The sequence below is a fragment of the Trichomonas vaginalis genome, chromosome V (assembly GCF_026262505.1).
Source record: "Trichomonas vaginalis G3 chromosome V, whole genome shotgun sequence".
In the NCBI taxonomy this organism is placed as follows: domain Eukaryota; phylum Parabasalia; order Trichomonadida; family Trichomonadidae; genus Trichomonas; species Trichomonas vaginalis.
Window position 1 is genome coordinate 30,800,491 of NC_067207.1, and position 23,293 is coordinate 30,823,783.

Sequence of the window (23,293 nt, forward strand, 5' to 3'; positions counted from 1 at the left end):
GAAAGTTGGTATAACTGAAATGGTGAAAGTTCTTGAAGCAGACAAAAATATAACTTCAAAACTTACAGATATTTCTAAAGGAAAGTTTATAATACAATATTTATGTCAAAACTGGCGTACTGTCAATATTTGACGGAGAGAAGTCAGTTCAAGAACAACTTACTGACCTGCTGCCAAAATCTGCTCGATGGAAGCTGTCGTTATGCCAATCTGAGAGCCCCAGCAGGTTTCATCGAACGAATCTTCAAAAGAGCATCTTCCGTGAAAAGTGCTATTGGTTTTTGTAAACTTCTTTGCTCTCAGTTCATCTGGACCGTCTCTGTCACCAGTATATTGTATTTGTACAGTACCAACAGTTTGAAATACCACCCATAAAGTCTTCTGAGTCAGCAAATGGAATGCCAAGCCAAAGTTTGAACGGTCTCCATTTGTATATTGAGTTTTTTGACCTCCTGTATGAGTCCATACTTTCACATATGGCATAATAGAACTTTGCATTTCAGGGTTTATGGTTGTTGTGAAGTTGTTGTTAAAGTTCATAGCATCTAATGTCAAGTTGTATGACCTCATATCCTCAACTGTAGAATATTCTTCTCTTGGATAATATTTGCCATCTATGTTTATATGATATTTAATACCGGGGTTGTAGAAACAAGAATAGTCATTTATAGTTCGTCTGAACAGTACAAACATAGTATCTGCGTGTTTCATTGCAGTTGTTAAAGCAATATCTGTTCTTGCACCTGCGTTCCTGGATTTTGGTTTCCAACTTCACCTGCAAAGTCTTTGACAGATATTTGGTGTATAGGGAACATAAGTGGAACTGCAATATATTTGGCAGCTAAAGCATTTGAAATATCTGGGTCCAACATATAGACTGCAAGTCTGCTTTCTATTCTCTTGCATTCAAACTGTTTGCATGTGAACTTAACTGGGTCCCAAGCAGTTCCAGCAGCATTGAAATAATACTTTACTTCAGTGTTGAGGTTTGAGAAACCAAAGTCTAAGTCAACTTTGTCTTTGCAAAATTCGGCGAATGACGTTTGATTTGCTCCCTTTACGTCTGTAAGAGTGAATGGGTCTTGCGGTGGGCAATGACTAAGTTATTTTGCTTGGAGTAAGTTCAATAGAATTTTTCCTGCCCAGTTTGGCAAGTATCTTAAAAACCTGAAGATGAGGAAAGATGACAAAGGAACTCTAAGTTTCAGTTTTACTTTAGTGACAGCATTTCCATCTGAACCAGAAAGGTTAACATAAACTCCTGGAACGTTAGGGTCAAGTCTTCTTATTTCTCAATAGTTGCATACTGGTCTGTTTGTTCTCTAGCTTGTGGTTGTACTGAGTTTCTTAAAGCGAACCATTCATAGTTTGCCCATGTTACTGTTTGAACTAAGTCAGAGTTAGAATATATCTTATATCCCATGAAAAACTTCTGGAGCATATTGGTATCCGACATAGAAAATACCATTGCAACCTTTCTTACCTCTCAAGTCAGCAGAAGGTTTTATTTCAATGTCTTGTTCCACGTATAAGAATGAGTTGTCAATAGAAATAATATGAAACCTGTCGCAAGCAATATCTACTGTTGTTGAAGAACCTTCTCCAAACTCACCTACGTTTCCATAAGAAACAGCAGTTGTATATTCGTAAGTTCCAGGAACTATTTCTGACCTTCTAATGGCATTGTCGCATTCGTTATACCATTCGGAAACATTTCCGTTCATGGCATCCAAAACTGTTGGCGTTATATTCTGAGCGGCGTACATTTCATATGGGTAAAAATATAGAATAGTTGGATTTATGTGTCATAATAGAACCCACGTGGACCAAGCTTTACTTTCTTCCTGGCTGAGTTTTTAACTCTTCTTTTTCCTTCATTGCCACTACTTTCACTTTGTTCTTCACTACTTTCACTTTGTTCTACTCTTCTCTTCTTCTTTGGTGTCGCTTTTGGTAACTTGCCCTCTGCTTTAAGTTGTTGCATCTTTGCCTCATGTTCACCTAGTATGTTGTAAATTTCCCATGTCCTTTTTGCCTTTGGGCTCTGGTCGCCCATCTCAGGTAACCTATATCCTAGAAAGATTTTGTCATAGTTTGTATTTGAGTCTTCGCGTATTGTTTGCATGACTCTTTCCTGAGTTTCCGGTTCAAGCTCTTCAAACAGAGCTTGTCCATATGGAATAAGCTCGTTTCCAAATATATGTTTTTGTAGCCATTCTGGTTTTCTTTCCATGTTACCAATAATATCTTTTGTGAATGGGAAAGCTTTTACCCAATGTTTCAGTCTTGCGTCATTTATTTCTGTAGTTGGTTTTATTTTGTCAAGGAACATGTTTTTCAATACTAACATTTCATTTGGTACTGTCCATTTGAGTTTTCTTAAATATTCATCCATTCTCGGTTCATTGTCTGCAAAGTAAGTTTTTATGACATTTTGCAAACTTTCGTTTGCAAGGTCATGTACAATAGGTTCTCTTCCTTCTGTCTCCCTAACTTTCTTTCTAAACTCTTCACCAAATATACCATCTTTATGGTTCTGTGTAGTTCTTTGAGATAAATGTTCTAGAACGTCAGGTGTTATATTTCCATCAGCCATGTTCATTTCATACTGGTCCAAAATATCTGCATCTTTCATATCTTTCAATGGCATTAAAGCCGCGCTGAAAATACCAGCTATATCTGGTTCACCATTCACTTCCATTGCGTCTACAACTTCTTGGAATTGAGGTTGTAAGTTTATGAACCACCTATCCGGATTAGCTTTATGACCCCATCTCATTGTAGTTCCATAGTCTGCAGAAACAAAAGTAGGTTTGTTTCCATATTGGTTAGGTTCTGAATGAACTTTAAACAATGTTTCATTTCTATATGTTTTGTTGAAATTTAACCTTTTATTTTCACGAGTTCAGCCAAAGATTGAACGTTATATGGTCGTAAGTAAAAAGGGTTATTGTATTTGCGTACATTTTCTTTCAGTACTTCCATTCTATGCTGAATATTTTCATCTGGTGTTGGAGTCTTTTGTATGTCGGCAAACATTTTTCGATATTCTTCTACTATGTCAGCCGAATTTTTCTTAGACTCTTGGAAAGATTCCATATTCACCTCATACTCTTGTTGAGGGTCAAGATTTTTCGGCTGTTCCAAATCTTCATCTAGTTCTGTGAAGTTAGTTTCCAAAGGAGGGACTTGTTCGTTTCCTTCAGGCTCTTCTAGCTGTTGTTGCTGAACTATTTCTTCCATGTCTGGTTGTATCTGAACTTCTTCCTGTGGAGTTTCTTGTACCTCATCTGCTGGCATTTCATATATTCCGAGACCGTTTTTAACAAGTTCCCTATCTAAGTCATCCGGACTCATAAACCTTTCTTCTTTCGTTCCGTCTCTATTTTTTACGCGTTTCATGAAGAGAGTTGAATTATCATTTAGCTCTGACACCAAATATCTCGGAGTAAATTCAGTCATGTCATTTGGATGATATGCTATTAAATCATATCCTTAGCGAGCTTGTATTTTCCAGGTTTGAAATTATATCCCATTTGGTGCTGAGCCATAAAGCTAAATAGGTTCGGTCAGTCAGTATTTCCTTCCTTGAACTTTCTAATAGCTTCTTTATATCTGTCACTAAAGTCAAGAGTATCTGAGTAACCATAATCTTCCTTTAGCATTTTTAAGAATTCTTGGTTTCCTTGTTCTACTTCTTTTATGTCCTTGCTCTGTTTGTGGTTGTTGTTGTGCAGGGTTTTGAACTGTTGGTTGCTGCTGGTTGTGGAGGTGGTTGTTGTGCTGGGTTGTTGTTGTTGTGCGATTTTGAACTGTTGGTTGTTGTGTTGGTTGTTGTGCTGGATTTTGAACTGTTGTTGGTTGTGTGTGTTGGTTTTGGTGCATGCCTGTGTCTGTGTCCATGTGACGATGTAAATGTTTTAGGTAGTCCTGGTGCAGGTGCTTCTCTTGGAGGGTTTGGTGGTATATAAGTTCCACTAGCTAGTATATTAAGTTCCACCAGCTGGTATATAAGTTCCACCAGCTGGCACATATGTTCCATCTGCAGCATAATGTCCTACCTGACTTTTCGTTTTTAAGAAAGCATTTACTAGGTCTGTTTTGGTCTGTTGTAACTCTTTTTTTCTTTCCACAACAGTTGCTCTAACGGCGTCATAGGCACTTTGAACTGCCTGTATCGTTGCTGCATCTGTTATTTTCGTCATATTTTGTGCTACTTCTCTTAACTCTTTGTCGAAACCTTCAGACTTCAGTTTCTTTCCAGATGAGAAGTCGTTCACTAGTTTCACCTTACTATGAAGAGCTTTGAAGGCGTTCTTAAAGTCAGCATTCGTTAAAGCTCATTTGAACTGTCTTCATCCGCTTGTATTTTTGTCCTTATTGACCCTATAAGTTGGGCTGCTTTAGCGTTGGCTTGGGCATCTAACCAGTCATTATTAGCTTTTATATATTCTGCGCTTTTCATTGCCTTTTGCATGGCTGCGTCGTTATTTTTACTTTCTTGTGCTAAGTTTTCATACTGTACGGTTTGGTTTTGCAACTGTAAAAGTTTTTCTGCCTTTACATTTGCTTCAACTTCTTTTTTATACATCGCTATCCATATATGTCTTCAGGGCTTTTTGTTTTATTTCTTCATCTTTCAGTACTTATATTTGAGTAGTATGGTTTTTTCAAATTTATAACATCTTGTTCCATTTTTGCTACTTCTGCTGCTTTTTCTGACACTTTTTTCGCATATTCCTCTGTACTTAGTTCTTTCAGTTGTTCTTCTTTCTTCTTTTTCTCACGTTTAACTCATGAGTTTCTTGTGTGTCTGTCATATTCTAGTTTCTTTTCGTTTTCACTTATTTGTTTCTGTATGTCTATGTTTGACTTTTTGACATCTGATATTTGATTTTTGAGTGAACTCAAATTCATTTGACTTTGAGGGTTATAGGCTGTTCCGTCTGCAGCTCCACCATAGCCTGCCATTTTCGCTAAAAGTGCCGCTCTTAAACCTCCACTCTGTGCACCAAGAACTCGGTTTAAGAGCATAGGGTTGCTTGACATTTGTTGCAACATAGTGGGGTCATTCAGCATTTGTTGTTGCAACTGTTGTTGTGGTGTCAGTTTTACTATTGGATGTTTCAATGCTCTCTTCCTCTTACGTATATTCTTACGTAGCTTACGTGGCATTTTAAGTGAAGTTAAAAAGCGGTTTTTGACAGATGTTTATATGACACTATTTGTTCAGCACAAAAAACTACTCGGTCAAAGTGTTGTCAGTTTTGTAAAATAACTGTCCTATCGTTCTATAATGGGGAAAAGGCTTCTCAAAGTATACTTCCTTGGAACGCCTGTAACTTTTCCTGTAGCGACGATAGACCCTTGCTTGTCCGGACAAAGTTATACTAAACATCTTCAGGGCTAGAGGGCACGAAGTGCCTGGAGGCCCCACTACCTTTTTTTTTTTTTTTTTTTTTTAAATCGCTTAACCGAAAGGTATAAAACAGAAATTTTGAGGATTTCCACCAAACTTTTAATTCAAATTCTGAAAATAATTTTGAAATCTGGATTTTTACACAATAAGGATTCTGATCTTTTTAAAATCTGAATAAAAATTTTTTCGCCGTTATTCAAAAAAAATTTTATACTCTTCAAATTCAATGGATCTTTCACTTGGTAAGGCTATCTTTGGAAATTTAGAAAATCTCGAAACAAAAGTTGACAAGGATGAAGGATCAGCTGAACCAGAAGAGGGAAACATATCACTCGCAGGTATGACTCTCAAAGATAAGTTCAATCTCGGTCAAGGAACACCAGAGCAACAAAATCAGCCAGAAAAAGAAAATTCGGACAAAAGTGAGCATGAAAATACCGAAACAAAAGAGCAAGAAACAGAAGCTCAAAGTAACGGCGAAGATTTTGTTTCAGACTCTCATAGCAAAGCATCATCTCCTGAAAAAGAGAAAGAACCCGAAGCAACTGATGATTTTACGTCAGAATCACAAAGCAAAAATTCACAAAGTAAAAAAATATCAAATCAAAACAGCACAAGTTCATTTAAATCTTCTGCTAAGAAATCATCATCTAGTAGTAGTTCCTCTTCTTCGTCGTCTAGTGATGATGAGAAAGAATTAAAAGAAATCGAAAATAAAACATTTCATACAGAATCAAGCAAAGCACTTGTCGATGATAAGAATAATACTGAAAGCGAGCAAAGTGACCCAGAATTAAACAAAACTACTAAAGAACTGGTGGAAAATATTAAAAATCAAATTATCAATGAAGTTCAAACGCAAAATCAGAATGCTAATGAGCAAAGCAACAATGAAAACGAAAAATCTACAGAAGAAAAAGAGAAAGAGAAGAAAAGCAGCAGTTCTTCCTCAAGTTCTGACAGTGAATCCGATAAAGAAAAAGAACAAGAACAAAAACCAGAAGAGAAAGAGCTAGAACCAGAGGAAAAAGACCTGCCGCAAGACGAGCCAGAAAATAATGATGATCAAAAAGAAAATGAAGATGAAGAACAGACTTCTGTTCCAATTCTTAAGTTCCAGAAGCGTTACACAGATTCAGAACTTGATTCAGCCCTAGAAAACTTCATGAAAACAGGAAATTTGCCTCCTCCAGAAATGTATAATCCGATTTTACAACATATCTCACATGTTAGAGTAGATGCAATTGTACAAGCAGACTACGAACGTGGTGAGAAGATGAATGAGGCCCAAAGGAAGTTCAAAGCAGCAATTAAAAAGAAACAATCTTTTGATGATGCAGCAAATGAAGAAAGAAACACAGATGATCGCCTTGTAGAAGCAAAACAAGAACTAGAAGATGCCAAACAAGAGAAAGTTCAAGCTCTTGAGAAGATAGAAAAGCATCAAAAGAAGAAAGAAGAAGAATTAATTGCAATTCAAAACGCCCAACTTGATGAATTCGAAAAATTCTGGGAAGATCCTTCTTCTTTCCATCAATACAACAAACCATCAATAACATTGTTAAACTTAAGAAGACAAGAAAAGAATTACGCGTTGAGTGGTGATTTCGAGAACGCAAAACTTACAAAGAAAAAAGCAGACAGATTAGAAAAAGAAGAAACAGAAAGAGCTCAGGAAAAAGCAACATTAGGTATGAAAGCTCAGCTCAGACAATTGGAACAAAGACATGCAAGAGAAATGGAAGGACTTCAGAGATTAGGACACAAACTCACTTTGGCCGCAACAATGAGATTGGACGCAAATATTTTACCTCTGGAAATGGCTGTCAAGAAATTGGAAAGAATGAAAAGTGAACCACAAAGTGCAAGAAGATCTTCGACATCATTATCTAGATCATTGAAGATATCGCCAAGAGGAATGGATGATGATAAACCAGCTTTGCAAACACCGAGAACAATGAGAAAACTTGCAAATATTAGATCTCAATCAAGGCCAAATACTTTGGAACTGAAAGGTGTTGAAGCTTCGAAATATATTAAGAAAAGAAAGATAACTGTGAAGAAAGCGGAAAAGAAGAAACCTGATACTTCATTCTGATTATGAAATTATAATTTTTTTGTATTATTAATTTATTGTTTGAAATAAATATGTATTTGATATAAAAACTACTATTATCTATATTTAATAATTTTTTATCAATGATATCAAATAGCTATATCATGATTGCTATTAAATATAAACATTTTAGCTTGATATTAATTTTCCATGATATAATTATTGATATCATTCATCATTGTATCCTTTATCATCATGGAGTATATATAAGTATTGCTTTTTATAGTATTGGATTCTAATGAATGATTTAATTTTGGGCATGGTCAAAGATTTGAATTATCGGAACCATGAGGTAAATTATTGAAAATTGAATTAATATCAAATTTTGAATAAAACAATTCAAAAATATCGTAATTTGAGATAATATCATGAATTTCATTTTCACTGCAATTATAATAATTTATTTATATATGTAATAATTTTAATAGCATTTTTGCAAGTATAGATATACGTTGGTTGATAGAGGTGTGAATTCACATCTGTAAAATTTCAATTTTCTGAATTTTTTAATTTCATTTTTCTACAATGACTGAGGAAAGACATTTTATTGTTATACACATGATGACTTCCTTGGATGGTAAGATTACTGGTCCATTCTTTGATACAGAAGCAGCTGATAAAGTTAGTCAAGATTATGAATGGACAAATGCTTCTTACAAGCCTAATGCATGGATTTGTGGACGCATAACATTTGATGAAAACTTTACAAATTATGCTGTTCCTGAATTAAATCCCAATGATACTGATGTTCCAGAAGGTGATTTTGTAGTTGAACCAAATGCTGAATTATATGTTGTTGCTGCCGATCCATCAGGGAAACTTGCATGGCAGAAAAACACACTTCAATATGATGTTCGTCCTCCAGCACATATCATTGAAGCTTTAACTGAAAAAGCAACACCACAATACAAGAATTATCTCAGAAAGCACCAGATTTCCTATATTGTTGCAGGAAAAGAACAGTTGGATTGGAAATTACTTGTAATGAAATTAAAAGAAAAATTCAACATCAACGTCTTGGCCGTTGAAGGTGGCGGTATCATTAACTGGTCATTCCTCAATGCAGGTATTGTTGATGAGCTTTCCATATGTCTCACTGCAGCTGCTGATGGAAGTAATGATACCATAACACTTTTCGAAAAATCCCCATATTTTCCAAAGGGATCTCCAGTTGAATTTGAACTTAAAGCGGTAGATAAAATTGGTGCTGGTGGTCTTTGGATCAGATATACACCAAAGGGAGCTTCAAAGCGCGAAAGACCATACCTGGGTCAATTCGATTTGGGAAAAACAAACGATGATTACGCTAAATATTTCATCGGCCAAAGCTACCTAAGCACACTTTCTACTCAAGGAGCAGCCATTTACAATGTTACATTCGAACCTGGATGCAGAAACAATTGGCATATTCATCACGGTGCCCCACAGACATTACTCTGCACAAGTGGATTTGGATGGTACCAAGAGGAAGGTAAGAAAGCTATTCCGCTTAAGCCAGGTGATGTAGTTGATATTCCACCAGAAGTCAAGCATTGGCATGGTGCAAGAAAAGATACATGGTTTTCCCATATCTCTGTTCAACCATATGCCCAAAATACATCAACAGAGTGGCTTGAGCCAGTTGATACTGAATATTATAACAAGATTATTCTTGAATAAACCAAATTTCTAAATTTATTACAATAATTAAATATGATATTTAATTACTGTCTTCGGACATTGCTCGTCATTGTTGTCTTTGGCTTAATAGTTTTAGCAAGGATAAATTACTGAACGATGCTATTTTAAATTGATAGTGAGATCTCTTTGTAAATTAAGTGTTAATGGTGCATTTTGAATTAAGATTCCAATGAGAGGTTTATGGGCGTCCTAAGGGAAAATTGAATAGCTAGGGCGTCCCGAATTTTCATTCTAAGATTTAAATATATTATATACTTAAGTATAATACAAGCAATATAAAAATTAAATTTTTATTATGTTAACTTATAAGAAATTTTTTTGAATTATCGTTGATTTATTGTAATCTTTCCAGGCTATACTTTTGAAATCAACTTTACCTGTCATACGCATTAATGTAGTAGATGTCCAGGTGTAGCTATTATATCCCAGCAACATTGGTATTTTATCATTGTAAGATATCAAAATGAAGCGTTTTTTCAGATATAATTTTTCGTAAATTTTTCAAAAATAAGATGGTAAAAAAGCCTCGACTTGCTCGAAAAATAACAATTTTTTTACTTGTAAAAATAACCCTTTTACAGCATGGGCAGCTATTCAATCACTATTTCTTTTTCTAAAAGTATATTTTTCAAAAAAAATTAAGATCAAATTCGACAATTTCTTGATGAAAGCAAAAATATTACACATACTTCTAGATGCATGGGATAAAATATGCAATTATCCAATCAATTCGCATGATTTGAAAAAAAATCTAAATTTGATACAAATGTAGAAATTTTTTATTTTTAACTTGAGATTCGATTTTTTTGATCCAATTTGTGAATTTTTTTTGATCGGAATTTCAATTAATTTGTAGTAGTATATGTGGACGGGTTTTGTGACTTTTTTTGTAAACGTAAGAATTCATACAATATCGAGCGATTTTGTATCATTTTTTTAACATATGAAGTAAAAAATGTATGATTCTTACGGTTTTTATTCTTACGTTTTTGAATAAATCAAGATTTAAAAAAAATTTCAAAATTGTAAGACATTTACACTCAGCCCATACATAATGAAATAAAAAATAAAATTTTTTAAAAAATAAACTTTAAAAATTCATGTCTTACGAAAAATTAAAACTTAGTTATGTTTATTATTTTATTTTTTTATTTTGTATGAAATGAGCGTCAAAACTAACAACGTTAAAAAATTAGGATTCACAAACGAGGAAATAAAGGATATATTAGAGGAGGTGGGTTATGAAGTTGATAAATATTATTTAAGAAATTGTCAAAAATTTGCCGAGTTATTAAATGATTTAGATTATGATGAAAAAATGAATAAAGATGATGTTATAAATTTCTTATATCCTACATCTGAAGAAGAAAAACCTAAAGAACCTGATGTTTTCCCTGAATATTATGAAGAACGGATTAAAGATGATGAATACGATGAAATTGAAAGACTGGAAAAAATAATAGATGAAATAGATGAAAAAATTAAGGAATTAAGAGAAGTTGAAAAATATAATGAAAATGAAGTAGAGGGTTTAATGAATATCCCAGCTTCAGAATCAGAAGTACAGAAATCTCATGAAGAAAGATATAAAAATTATGTCTCAGAATCAACACAAAATTTATTAGATGGTGAAATAGACGAAACACTTTCAGAAGAAGGTACTAAATTTATTCGTAAACATAAGTTACAATTTATCGATAATGAAGAATACCCCTGTATCCTACTTTCACCACCTTTAGATTCCGAGAAATTCAAAAAAGCTCTTAAAAACGTGACATATGCAACTAATACGATTAAGAAAGAAGATCATGATATTTACACAAATTATTATTTAAATAAATGCACAGGTGTTGATAAAGTTTTTGATTTATTAGATAAAATATCAAAAGAAACCATTGGAACATATAAAATTTTATGTGATTGCGGTTTCATTGTTGAAGATACTAATAATGTTTCATATGAAAGAACAGCACCGAAGGAAGACGAAGTTGAAAGGTCTATACCATTCGTTATTAAGAATATAAAGATATGAAAACTTATAAACATTATATTTATTCATTTATTTCAGAAAAAATGGAAGCAACCCATAAAACATCTTCTCATCATTTTATAACTATTCATACATTCCTTTTCAAAGTTGTGAAATTAAATAAGACAGGAATTAGATTTAATGTATCAGGGTACGCATTCTTGAGTAAATTAAATGTATTCGTCACGTCGCAGATGATAAAAATTTATGTGTTCTTAATTCATTTTATGGGCTTTAAAAAATAAACTTTATTTTTATTTATTTTTTAATTTTTTATTCTTACATAAATGAACAAAAACGGAACAGCTAAAATGAATGATAATCAAATTAGAGCAGAAGGTAGAAGGTTATTTAAACGCTTCTATAACATTCCTGATGGTGTTAATCCTAAAACTCGTAGAAGCTATTTAAATGAAGCAATAGATGCATATGAAGGGTTTGACATTTCAACAGAAAGTGAGAGATTAGCGAGAATGTTAAATGTTAATATTGATTTCTATTATTGTGATCCTCAACCAGAAGACGTGGACATAAATAAGGTAGACTTTCCATTAGTGGAATCAATAATGATAGATCCAGAATTTGAAACAGTAAATATTTTATTAACACAGAGTCCATGTGGAAAACTTCACGCTGACAGAATAACAGACGTTGAAGCACTCACCGGCTATAAAGTTTGTCCATATTGTAAAGAAGAAGTTTATTCTATCCGTGATGATCCAGAAAGGAAAAACCAAAGAAGATTTTTAAAGCATTGTGAGAAATGTAAAGAAAATAATGGAGATTAATTCAAGACGTTCAGTTGCAAAAGACACAGCAACCATATGCACCACATATTACGAAACAGAAGATATATCAGTGGTTATTAGCTCACAATTTGCAGAAATATTATAAACCGACAAGATATTATATTACTTTTGACTTTGAAACATTAGAGACTAAAGAAGAATTACAACTTTCTGAGTGTGCAACTTTGAACGCTTACTTAAAACCATTCATGGTATCATCAACGGTTAAATTAAATGATAAAACATACACGAGGAATTTTTGCTTAACTTCGAGTGATTCTTTTATTTCTGATTGGATTGAGTTTTTATTTTCAACCTGTTCATTAGTTGTTGAATCAAATATGAGTCAATACAATGAATTATTGAAGTCGCAAACATTAAATGAAACACAGAAGGAAGCATTTAAAGAACTTCTAGATGAGGAATTCAATAAAGTGAATATCATAGGTTTTAATTCGGGAAAGTTTGATTTAAATTTAATTCTTCGTGATTTAAATACTGCAAAATGGAAAATAAAATCAATGCTGGGTTCATCTTCACAATTTAAGCAAATCATTGTAAAGAAAACAAACGTTCCATATGAATTGAGATTTATTGACATCAGAAATTATATAGCGGGTGGGACATTAGACCAATTCACTCAAGATTTCGGAAACAATAAATCACGTGTTAAATCCTTTTTCCCTTATCAATTCATCACGTGGGAAAATTACGAAGAAGAATTATATAAAGAGGAACCATTCACGAAAGATTCATTTTATTCAGCATTAACCAAGAAACTATATCAGATAGTGATTATCAAATATATCTCAATGATGCTAAAATTTTTAAGAATAGATTAGAATATTTTATTCATTATTGCAATAAAGATGTTGAAATTATGATTAACCCAATCGATAAAATTATTGAAGAAACATTTGTTTATAAAATTGATATGCTTCATAATCTTTCTTTATCATCGAATGCTTCAATGATTCGTTACGCTTTAGCATATAAAGACTTTAATCCTAATGAAAAATATCCTGAGGAAGAGATAGAATCAAGTTTTGAATTAACGAAAAAGTATTGGAAATATAAAATTGAATCATATAAGAAACAAGATGAAAAAGCAGAAAGGGATACTAAAAATAATGTTTCAATGGATGATTTTCAATACTATCACGATTTAATCCTTTCATCTAAATGCAAAATGTGTGGTAAAGCGTTTACATATGCAAATAAACCAACATTGGATAGAATCGATAATGAAAAACCACATACCAAAGAAAATTGTCAGTTAATGTGTTGTTATTGCAATGTCGTAAAATCAAATAAAGATGAAGATGTTCAACGTTTAAGAATCAATTTAAGAAATTATGCATTAAAAAATAATTTACCAATGACTTTAGATTCAGTTGAAGCTTATCACATTCTCCGTAATGGAATTACTGGTGGTCTATCAAATGTTCAACATAGAGTAAATCTTAAAGGAATCACGCACATTAATAAACTTTCATATAGTCCAGAAACTAAAACTGTATCAAATGAGGACACCACCAACATTATGACTCATTTCGTTGGTGTTGATTTTAATTCATTATATCCTTCATCATTTTCATCTAATCCTCATGATTTCATTCAATATACTGACCATAAAATGTATATGCCGGGAAGATTGAATGGTGTTATCATTTGTGATACAGCAACAAAGAAAGCAAAAGCACTGGGAATAATTAAGAAGAAAAATACTTTATTCGTGGCTGAAGTAAAGGGTCACATTGATGAAAAATACATTAATGATTACATAAACTTTTTACCGATAATAAGAAACTTAGATATTATCACAGATGAAAAAACAATTGGTGGTTTTATGTATAATTACATGAAATCAAACAATTTACCAGTTGACCAGAAACAGAGAAAATTAACTCAGTTAGCATCAACACACAACCAATATCAACCATTTTCTTCTTATTATCTTTGGTATCTAATCGACAGGTTTAATTTTATCATCGATGATATTCAATCAATTTTAACATTTACGAAAAACACTTGTTTTAATGAATTTGCGAACAAATTTATGAACGAAAGACAAAAGGCTGAATTAGAAGGAAATAAAGGAAAAAGTTTATTTTGCAAGATTTCACTTAATGGATCATATGGTTATGATGCAATGAATACACAAAATTACACAAAGACTAAAATAATGAATGCACAGAAGGCACGCGTTGCATGTATGTCAAATAAGTTTAAAAACATAAGAGAAATAGGTGAAGATACATATCAAGTGATGCTTAAAGATAGATTTTATAGATGTGATACATGTTTACAAGAGGCATTCTTCACTTTAGATAACGCAAAATACTGGTATTTAGTTTTCATTTATGATTTTATGTATAAATGCATGGATGTTAATCGTTTTCATTTCATTGAAGGTGATACTGATTCATCTTATTGGGCAATCGCTGGCGACCCAAATCTTCCTAACACTCAAGCATTTCAAGCAATTGTTACCGATAAACAATTTTATGATAAAAACATTTTCAAATTCGCACCATTTGATTTCTTCTGTTTTGATGAGAAATTTAAACCTAAATTAAAGAATAAAGCTGAAGAAAAAGCACATGAGAAGAAGTTATTGGGTTTAGCAATTGAGAAACAAGGTGATAACATGGTTGCTTTATGCCCTAAGTGTTATACATCATTCAACGGTTCAATTGATGGAAGTGATTTTAAAAAGATTGCACAAAAAATGAAAGGTGTTAGTTTACGACAAAATAAACAATTAACACCTAAAAATTATTTGGATATAATAAATGATAAAGTGATATTTGATGGTCAGAATATTAATTTACAACTTAAAAACGGTCAATGACTCGCTAACAATCGGTAAGACTGCATTAACAGGAGCACACACTAAGGCTGTATGTTGTGAAAATGGATGTTGTATGCCATTTATTTAATACAATTTAAAATTTTATTTTTAATAAAATGCCACAGAAGAGACAAAAGGAACCGTTAATGATGCGATTCAATATGTAAATAATGGATTTGATACTATGATTCAAAGAGGTGGGCACCCTTAAACATTTATTTTATTTTTATATAAATGGATAACGCGGATTTAGAAAATTTAATTGATGATTTAGTACTTAATCAAAATTTTCTTAATTATTATGAATTAAAATCATATCTCCAAAAATATAATAAAAATATAACGGGTGATGATATGGATTATTATTATTCGTATTATAAAAATGAAATTTTGAAATATCATGATAAAATAATTTCTAAAATTAAAGACAAAATTAAAAATAATGAATATACAAAGGGAAAAACTAAATCACAACTTAAACAGTTGAAAGATTTCAAAAATAAAGTATTAACAGAAGAAGATATTGATGAATTATATAAATTATATAATCCCGAGCCGCAAAAGCCAAAGGAACAAAAACAAAGGGTGCAAAACGCCCAGGTCCTTCAGACCATAAATGAAGCACAAGCTTTAATTTATGATTCATTAGTTAAACCATATTCAGCCCGACTTTTAAATGAAGATCAACTTTTGGAATTCATCCTTCAACATAAACTCGAAGTGGGAAAGTATATCAAACCTTTATATACAGCATATTTAAAACAAATGAATAGAATACATCCAGAATTAATGAAAGGAAAATCAACAACTAAAACTTCATCATCCAAAATCAAAGCAGATAAAATTAAACCACTTGCAACACCAAAACCTCCAACGGTAGTACCTCCTCCTTCAGTTAATCCTTCATCATTCACTTTATTATATCCATTTCAAACATTAAAGAAGCAAAAAGATTTTAAAAAGGATTTCAAAATATTAAATAAACCAACTGACCCAAAAATTCAGCCGTTAAAGGAAAAATTTAGTCGACCTTCATTTGCTCCATATCCATATTCATACGAAATCGATCATCTGGAATATTTAAAAGGAAACGTTACTTATTTATTTGCCATTAACATTAACACTAGATATTTATATTGCATTCCGGTGAAAGGGAAAACAGAACAGGAAACAAGAAGAGCTATACAATACTTACTAGATCATGAAAGAGTAGATAATATAAGGGGTGATGGTGATAAAGGATTTCAGGCAGCTATGGCTCATTATTTCCCACAAATTAATTTTTACTTTTCATCCTCTCCATATACGTTTCATAATAAAATAGTTGATGCGGTAATGAGAACTCTTAGAGATGCGTTAGGGGTTAACGGTCAGATATACTGGGATGGAAATCATGACTCCATCATACAGCAGTTAGTATATTATTACAATAATACATGGCATAGAACTATAAACATGAAACCAATGGAAATGAAAAATGATATTTCAAAAGAATGGGAATATATTAGAAAGCAAATGGAAAGGTTAAATGATGTTAAACGTGAACAAATTAATTCGGGGCTCATGAATTTTAAACAAGGGGATAAAGTTTTGATTCATCTCGATTATGGAAAAACTGATAAATCAATGACAAAAAGAAGACGAAGATTTGACACAATAGCTGAATTTGTTAGATATATTAACGGCAATGCATTAGTTGAAGTTGACAATAAATTAATAGAAATTCCGATTTATTTTATTACTCCATTATATTTAAATAATATTTAATTTTTTTATTTCGTAAGAAATGAGTGACAACAAAGCATCCAAGAGTCCTGATTCAATTAAGATTCAGAGTCCAGACGATGAATATAAAAAGAAACTAAACAGAATTAAATCAAAAATATGTTATTATAAAAAGAAGCCGCAATGCGGTGGGGCCGATGCCCATAAAACTAAAGTAATTGAAAACGATAAAGAGAGGAAAGAAATAATCGAAAAATTAGAAACTTACCGTTCAATCCTTAAACTGAGTGAAGCAAAAATAAAAGAATTTAATAGAATAAATAAATTGATTGGAAGAGATGAATTTAATAAAGATGAATTTTTAAACTCAATCCAAATTTAATTTTTATTCCTCTTCGACAACGTCTCTTCGAGACGCCGAACCCTTCTGGGTTCTTCTTTCCATCATTACTGCATAACCGCATCTTCTCGGTTTTCGTGGTTTGTTGTTTTTAATTTGTTCTTGCATCATTTTTATCATTTCCTCCCTTGTTATGATTCGTGGTAAATTTTGAGCTTGTGGGGTATCCATTTATATAAAAATAAAATTTTGTTATCAGTTATTTTATCGTTAATGGTTTTTAGGTTATTCAATAATTAATTATTTTTGAATAACTGAAGGTGTCACTACGTCACCATGTGTCACCTGGTTAATTAACTTCTTTTAAAATTACTGACAACATGACATTTTGACATCACAGCAGGATTAATGCAAAAATAAATTCAAATCATACTTTATAAAGCTTCATTTACAGGTATTTCATCGTCAGTAAATGAATCATCATTATCGTTTGGTTCAACCTGTTTATATAATCCTTTCATTTCTTCTTTCAAAACATAACACCATGTTTGTTTACCGTCTATTCTTCTCTGTTTCCTATCACATTTATCCTTAATGCTCATTTGAAAGTTTTTGTCTTTCATGTCTGATGGTTTGCAGAATAGAGCATTTTTACATGTCATACCTGCACACAATTCATCATAATGTGTATTTATCCATACATCTAAAGGATTTGTTGATAATTCTATTAAATCTTGTTTGGCTTCAGTCATCGGTATGATTCGTACATTAAATGATGAAAGGTCGTAATTGATAAAATATGTTAGTAAATTATCATAAAATTCCTTTGTGCATGAATTCATCAAATTCTTGAAATAATCAAATTGACCCTTGAATTTACCATTAACCCTTAAAACTACGTATCTTCTGTCTCCAACTTCAATTTTGACAGGGTAAACGTTATTAGTTACGAAAATGAAGTTTGCAACGTTCTGAGCAGTTCTTCTGGGTTGATTCTTTTCATTAATTCTTATCTCATTATCCGTTATAATTGATTTCAAAGCGTTGAAGTTTGCGAGTCTGTCTTCACCTACATTCTTGAGTTCATTAAGTACAAGAAACATTTTATTCTCAACTACTGAATTGAAATTACCCGTTAGCTCACCTATTTCGGTAATGTTTTTACATGAATAACCAGCGAGAAGTTCAGAAATAATGTCTGTAAATCTGTTTTTACCTGTTCCCTGAAGTCCTTTCAAAATAATTGCTGTTTCATTCTTGATTCCAGGATGTTGAATCATTGATGCAATCCAGCCGAGAAGGTATTTATACACTTCATCGTTATTATCACAAATGGCTTCTTTAATGAAATTCATAAACATCTCAATTTTTGAGTAATCTGGTTTTTCGAGAATGTTGTATTTATAACCTTGAAACGTTGAGAAAACATCTGGAGAATCAGATTTAAAGCAAACACCCTTAACGGTTAATGAGGATAATTGATTTAGTAGTACATCCCATGCTGTTATTGTTTTACCTTCTTCTTTAAATAATTTAATCATTTTAAGTGACTCTTTCATGTTTGATTGAAGAACGAATGATATTTGATTCATTTTATCGTGGATATTATAGTCCTTTTGAATGAAATATTTGTTTCCACAATCTACAAAACGGATTACGCGTGATAAATCCTCAATTACTTCAGAACTGTTTTTATACTGATGATTTTCAGCCTTGCGTCTAATATCTGTTATCAAAAACGAGTCATCAAGTTTTATATCAAATGTTATTTTTGGCTTACGTAATAAAGGTAAAACGTATTCATCATAATATTCCTTTTGATATAGTTTTAGAATCTTCACTAAAACAAATGGAGAAGTCATTAAATGTGCATATCTACTACGTGCTTTTTCAAAATTACTTTTTGCATTTTCTGTTAAATTGCAGAAGTTATAAACGTTATCGTATGCTTCATTAATTAAATGATCCGGTAACGAATTAATAGCTTGAAACAGTGTGAATAATGTTATTTCTTTTTCTAAATTCATGTTTCCACCATCATTATGTACTTCAAAATCACAGATGCCATCAACTATGCTCTGGGCAAGTTTATCGTCAATGTTTACATCTTTGTTTTCATTCATGATAGTCTTTATTTCTTCGTTCTTTTGTTCAACTCTTACCTTAATATTCAAATCATTTAATATATCATTCACTGTTCTGGTTATGGTCGAGTCATAACTTCCACGAATGAATGAGTATGTATTGATTGGTTCTGTTGCATTCTTGCGAACTCTTGAATCAGCCATAACTACTAAAGAACGCTTTGAATCATCCATAGAAGTCATTATGTCAATATCATAATCATTGCAGGAATAGCATTTAATCATTCTGTTCGAAACTGAATAGAAGAAATTAGTGTTACAATAAATGTGAAGACCTCCTGAAGCGGTTTTAACGATAACATCTTTATCCGAAAGTTTTGATAAAATATCTTTTCTAACTGTTTCTTTAAGTTCATCATTGTATGATTTATTGATATCAACATCTATAATCGTTAAATTTGAAATTTTATTTACTAATAAAGCCATACCAGTTTTCCTTCCTCTTCCTCCATCGTGTTTGAGGTAGTTATGTAAATCAATCTTGTTTTCACCAATTCTTTCGTTGAGGGTTTTAGTTTCTGCCACAACTAATTCCTCAGCTAATGAATCAATAACTTTTTCATCAGAAACGATATAGTTGCTGTTGTTGTTTGTTGCTGTCATTTATATAGGAATAAAAAAATAAAAATAATTTTAAAACTAACTTTATTTTTGGACTGCATCAAATTTCCGGGCTAGTTGTCAAAATGTCATGTTGTCATCATTTTTAAAAGAAGTTAATTAACCAGGTGACACATGGTGACGTGGTGACACTGAAAACATTTACGAAATCATAAACGAAAACATTTACGATTTAATTTCCTTTATTGATGTTGTCAAAATGTCATGTTGTCAGTAATTTTAAAAGAAGTTAATTAACCAGGTGACACATGGTGACGTAGTGACACCTTCAGTTATTCAAAAATAATTAATTATTGAATAACCTAAAAACCATTAACGATAAAATATATTTTTGGTGTAAATTTTATTAAGTTCATCTTTAGTTAATAATTTGAATGGATTCGCTAATGTTCCACCTTGAGTCACAACACTTGCCCTGGCTAATTGTGAAGAACCTGGGATAAGTACTCCATGAAATGATTTCATTGGTATCATTAATTTAGAAATAGTTGGCTTAATTAATTTTGTCATTTATGATAAAAATAAAATTGCATAATTTAAATTTTTTTCTTTCTCATTTTCTCATTTTCTCATCCTGTTTTGGTTTCAGCAACTTTTCAAGTTGTTGTCTTGTCAGTAACTTTAATTTTAACTTTGGATCAAATATTGGGTTTCCATCTTTATCTCTTCCAATAACACCATATGGTAGAATCTTCATTTATACTAAAATAAAAATTTAAATTATGTCGTTCGCTCTTTTGGAGCTCAGGACTTTCAGTCCGTTCTAAAGTTTGTTTCACAAACATTGAGCGTTCATTGAACTCTATACCATGCGAATACAGTCATAAATGGTGGCATATAATCTTCACCTGAGCCTGTTGGATTTGTTGTGAAAATATGGGCATGATTTCCTGCGGTTCCACAGAAAATACCTGCGCTTGAATCTACTGGGTCGCTTGAAATATCATATCTATCCATTCCCTGTCTATCCGAACCTGCTGCAAGATTTCTATAACCTCTTTTTGTTATTGAATGTGAATGACTACCTGTTGTGTTTGTAGTTCCCGTATGAGTGTGCGGTGGAAGGTTTGCTTCTTTAATTTTCTTCGAACCTCCCGTTTGCTTTGAATATCTAGCACAGTATAAGAATTTATCTACAATCTGTTCCCAAGTACCAAAACCTAAAACTGTTGCTGGATTTGTTGAATTCATTGACGTATAAATAGAACCAATGGGGTAAATCATCTCAAGAATTGTATTTAATCCATTATGAATATTGAATTTATTATATAATATTGAATTTGGGTGAGTATTTAAAACTGGTCTTGTTATCAATATTAACGTATTATTTTTGAAAATTGCTTTTCTAACATCTTGAAATTTTGTGATTTCAGACCAGTTTCTTCCATCACTACTGATGTTTACTAAATCACCACATCCTAAAGCAATGAAATACCCATCAATATAAAATAAATTTGTAAATCTATAATTTCGAGTAAGTTTTGGAGTGAATGAATAAACCAATTCCCAATTTGATAAATCTTGTGATAAATAAATATGTCTGTTATAACTTACAGGATATGAATAGACCATATCACCTGAAACGAGAACATAAACATTTGATCCATAACATAAAGCTTCAATGTCTCCATCAGCTTGAAAAATTTGTTCAAATTGACCTTGTGGTATTGAAGCTGATCTATAAATTTTATCATTTTGTAGGATAAAATACACGTTGTTAATGTAATACCACTTACTTGTATAATCAATTTCCAAATCTGATGACATCATACTAAACATATAATAATTTATCCCATCCTCACTAATGAAAATTTGATTGACTTCATAAATTAGTACCCATTTATTATTAACGCATCTAATAGGATTATTTGGATATTTAAATTTAGCATCTTGATTTAAATTACATTTGAACCATTGGATACAATCGAATGAATAATAAGGGCAAAAATCATCTCCAACCATTATCATTCCCATAAATTTACCGTTATTATATTCAACATATAAAATTCTTGGATTAATGATTGGCTTTCGTGTATCAGGATTCCAAACAGATGGAGTAAATGATTCATAGTTTTTAAAATCATTTGTTTTAAAATAATAAAGCACTCCAGCTGTATAAAATAAATACGTGGTCACTCCATCATAACATATCCATTCAAAAGAATCCATATCAAAGGTTTTATCTGATGATTTCATAAAATTTAAAAATGGTGGAGTAAAATAGACCTCTGATTGTTTTATTTCTTCATTAACAAATGATATATCAGCTTTCTTTGCTAACTCAGTATTAATGAATGAAATAACTTTTTCCTTATCTGCTTTCTTTTCTAACTCATCATTAACATAAGTTTTATCTGCTTTAAGGTCTAAACATCCTGAAACCCATTCTGTATCAGCTTTAACTTTAAAAGTCTCCAATGTCCATTCATGATACCATTCAACCTTTTCTTTAATTTCATTATCTTTTTCATCAACATAAACCAAATTTGCCTTCTTATTTAATTCACTATCCACATATTCCTTATCTGCTTTCTTTTCTAACTCATCATTAACATAAGTTTTATCTGCTTTAAGGTCTAAACATCCTGAAACCCATTCTGTATCAGCTTTAACTTTAAAAGTCTCCAATGTCCATTCATGATACCATTCAACCTTTTCTTTAATTTCATTATCTTTTTCATCAACATAAACCAAATTTGCCTTCTTATTTAATTCACTATCCACATATTCCTTATCTGCTTTCTTCATTATGTCATTTAGGAAACCTTCTATGAATTCCTCATTTAAATTAAATCTTCCAATCTTCAAAACTTTAGGAAATGCATTTAATGCGTAATATCTCTGTTCTTCTGGTGGAATTGATGTTATATCATCCGTTATTCCTTTAATTTTTGAATTCATAAATAAAATTTCTTTTATATTTGATATCACTGCACCACCTTTGCAAACGAATTCGAAATGGTCATTTTTCAATACTATCTCCAAATCTCCATATTTCAACCTTTGCGTTTGTTCTGCCGTCTTTGAATTATATGCATATATGGCGTATGTAATGGTCTGAAGGACCTGGGCGCTTTGCGCCTTAAGTTGTTGTGGTTGCTGTTGTTTAATCATTTATTACGATTTAAAAATAAATATTTAATCCGTTATCTCATCAGCTATTTTCTATTTGAAATTGCCATAATATTTCATTCATAATTCTAAATCACAATCAAATAGGTCAGTTATTCTAAATTTAATATTTGATAAATCTTTTGAATGAAGAATAAATGAATTCCCGATAATTGAAATGGATATGATAAAGAAAATGTGTTTAAGTTGATGGATAAAATGTTTTGTATTGATGGGTAAGAGTTAGGGTCTAATGTTTGATGTGAAAATCTCATTGGGGTATTAACTTTATCACATTTGATTAAAATGAAATTGGAACCAGTGTCAGAATACAAAACATCCCCAACATCTTTTTCAAAATTTAATATCCCCAACAATGAACGAAGATGAGGAGTACAAAATTTAATTTTCAGCGGAAATTTAATAAGGTTATTTATTTCATCAAGTTCAAAAAGTTTATCAGGTT

General features: G+C 31.7%; 7 protein-coding genes and 2 pseudogenes across 9 annotated transcripts, besides 3 other annotated features; 3 read left to right on the forward strand and 6 right to left on the reverse strand.

The window, feature by feature from the left end:
- Positions 1-5,463: part of a mobile genetic element that runs on past the window's edge.
- Positions 1,305-1,766, reverse strand: TVAGG3_0433060 (annotated as a pseudogene). The gene has a single exon. A coding segment is annotated over exon 1 (462 nt).
- Positions 1,799-2,350, reverse strand: TVAGG3_0433070 (protein of unknown function, DUF4106 family; the record flags this gene model as incomplete). Its single annotated transcript, XM_051233856.1, has 1 exon — positions 1,799-2,350. The coding sequence occupies one exon, from the start codon at positions 2,348-2,350 to the stop codon at positions 1,799-1,801; it is 552 nt and encodes a 183-aa protein (XP_051103586.1).
- TVAGG3_0433080 lies at positions 2,443-3,462 on the reverse strand (annotated as a pseudogene). Its single transcript has one exon. A coding segment is annotated over exon 1 (1,020 nt).
- TVAGG3_0433090 (protein of unknown function, DUF4106 family) lies at positions 4,824-5,175 on the reverse strand (the record flags this gene model as incomplete). Its single annotated transcript, XM_001299271.2, has 1 exon — positions 4,824-5,175. A coding segment is annotated over one exon (352 nt), but the record flags the coding sequence as incomplete, so codon positions are not given.
- A 182-nt stretch (positions 5,464-5,645) lies between the features above and the next one.
- TVAGG3_0433100 (uncharacterized protein) lies at positions 5,646-7,517 on the forward strand (the record flags this gene model as incomplete). The annotated part of the gene is made up of 1 exon (XM_001299272.1): positions 5,646-7,517. The coding sequence occupies one exon, from the start codon at positions 5,646-5,648 to the stop codon at positions 7,515-7,517; it is 1,872 nt and encodes a 623-aa protein (XP_001299273.1).
- A 543-nt stretch (positions 7,518-8,060) lies between these two features.
- TVAGG3_0433110 (cupin domain-containing protein family) lies at positions 8,061-9,194 on the forward strand (the record flags this gene model as incomplete). The annotated part of the gene is made up of 1 exon (XM_001299273.1): positions 8,061-9,194. The coding sequence occupies one exon, from the start codon at positions 8,061-8,063 to the stop codon at positions 9,192-9,194; it is 1,134 nt and encodes a 377-aa protein (XP_001299274.1).
- Positions 9,195-9,385: 191 nt separating this feature from the next.
- Positions 9,386-10,069: a mobile genetic element.
- A 539-nt stretch (positions 10,070-10,608) lies between these two features.
- Positions 10,609-23,293: part of a mobile genetic element that runs on past the window's edge.
- TVAGG3_0433140 (integrase core domain containing protein family) lies at positions 15,121-16,554 on the forward strand (the record flags this gene model as incomplete). Its single annotated transcript, XM_051233857.1, has 1 exon — positions 15,121-16,554. A coding segment is annotated over one exon (1,434 nt), but the record flags the coding sequence as incomplete, so codon positions are not given.
- TVAGG3_0433150 (phage tail repeat-like family) lies at positions 20,509-20,940 on the reverse strand (the record flags this gene model as incomplete). The annotated part of the gene is made up of 1 exon (XM_051233858.1): positions 20,509-20,940. One exon carries the CDS (start codon positions 20,938-20,940, stop codon positions 20,509-20,511), a length of 432 nt encoding a protein of 143 aa, XP_051103588.1.
- Positions 21,285-22,464, reverse strand: TVAGG3_0433160 (uncharacterized protein; the record flags this gene model as incomplete). The annotated part of the gene is made up of 1 exon (XM_051233859.1): positions 21,285-22,464. A coding segment is annotated over one exon (1,180 nt), but the record flags the coding sequence as incomplete, so codon positions are not given.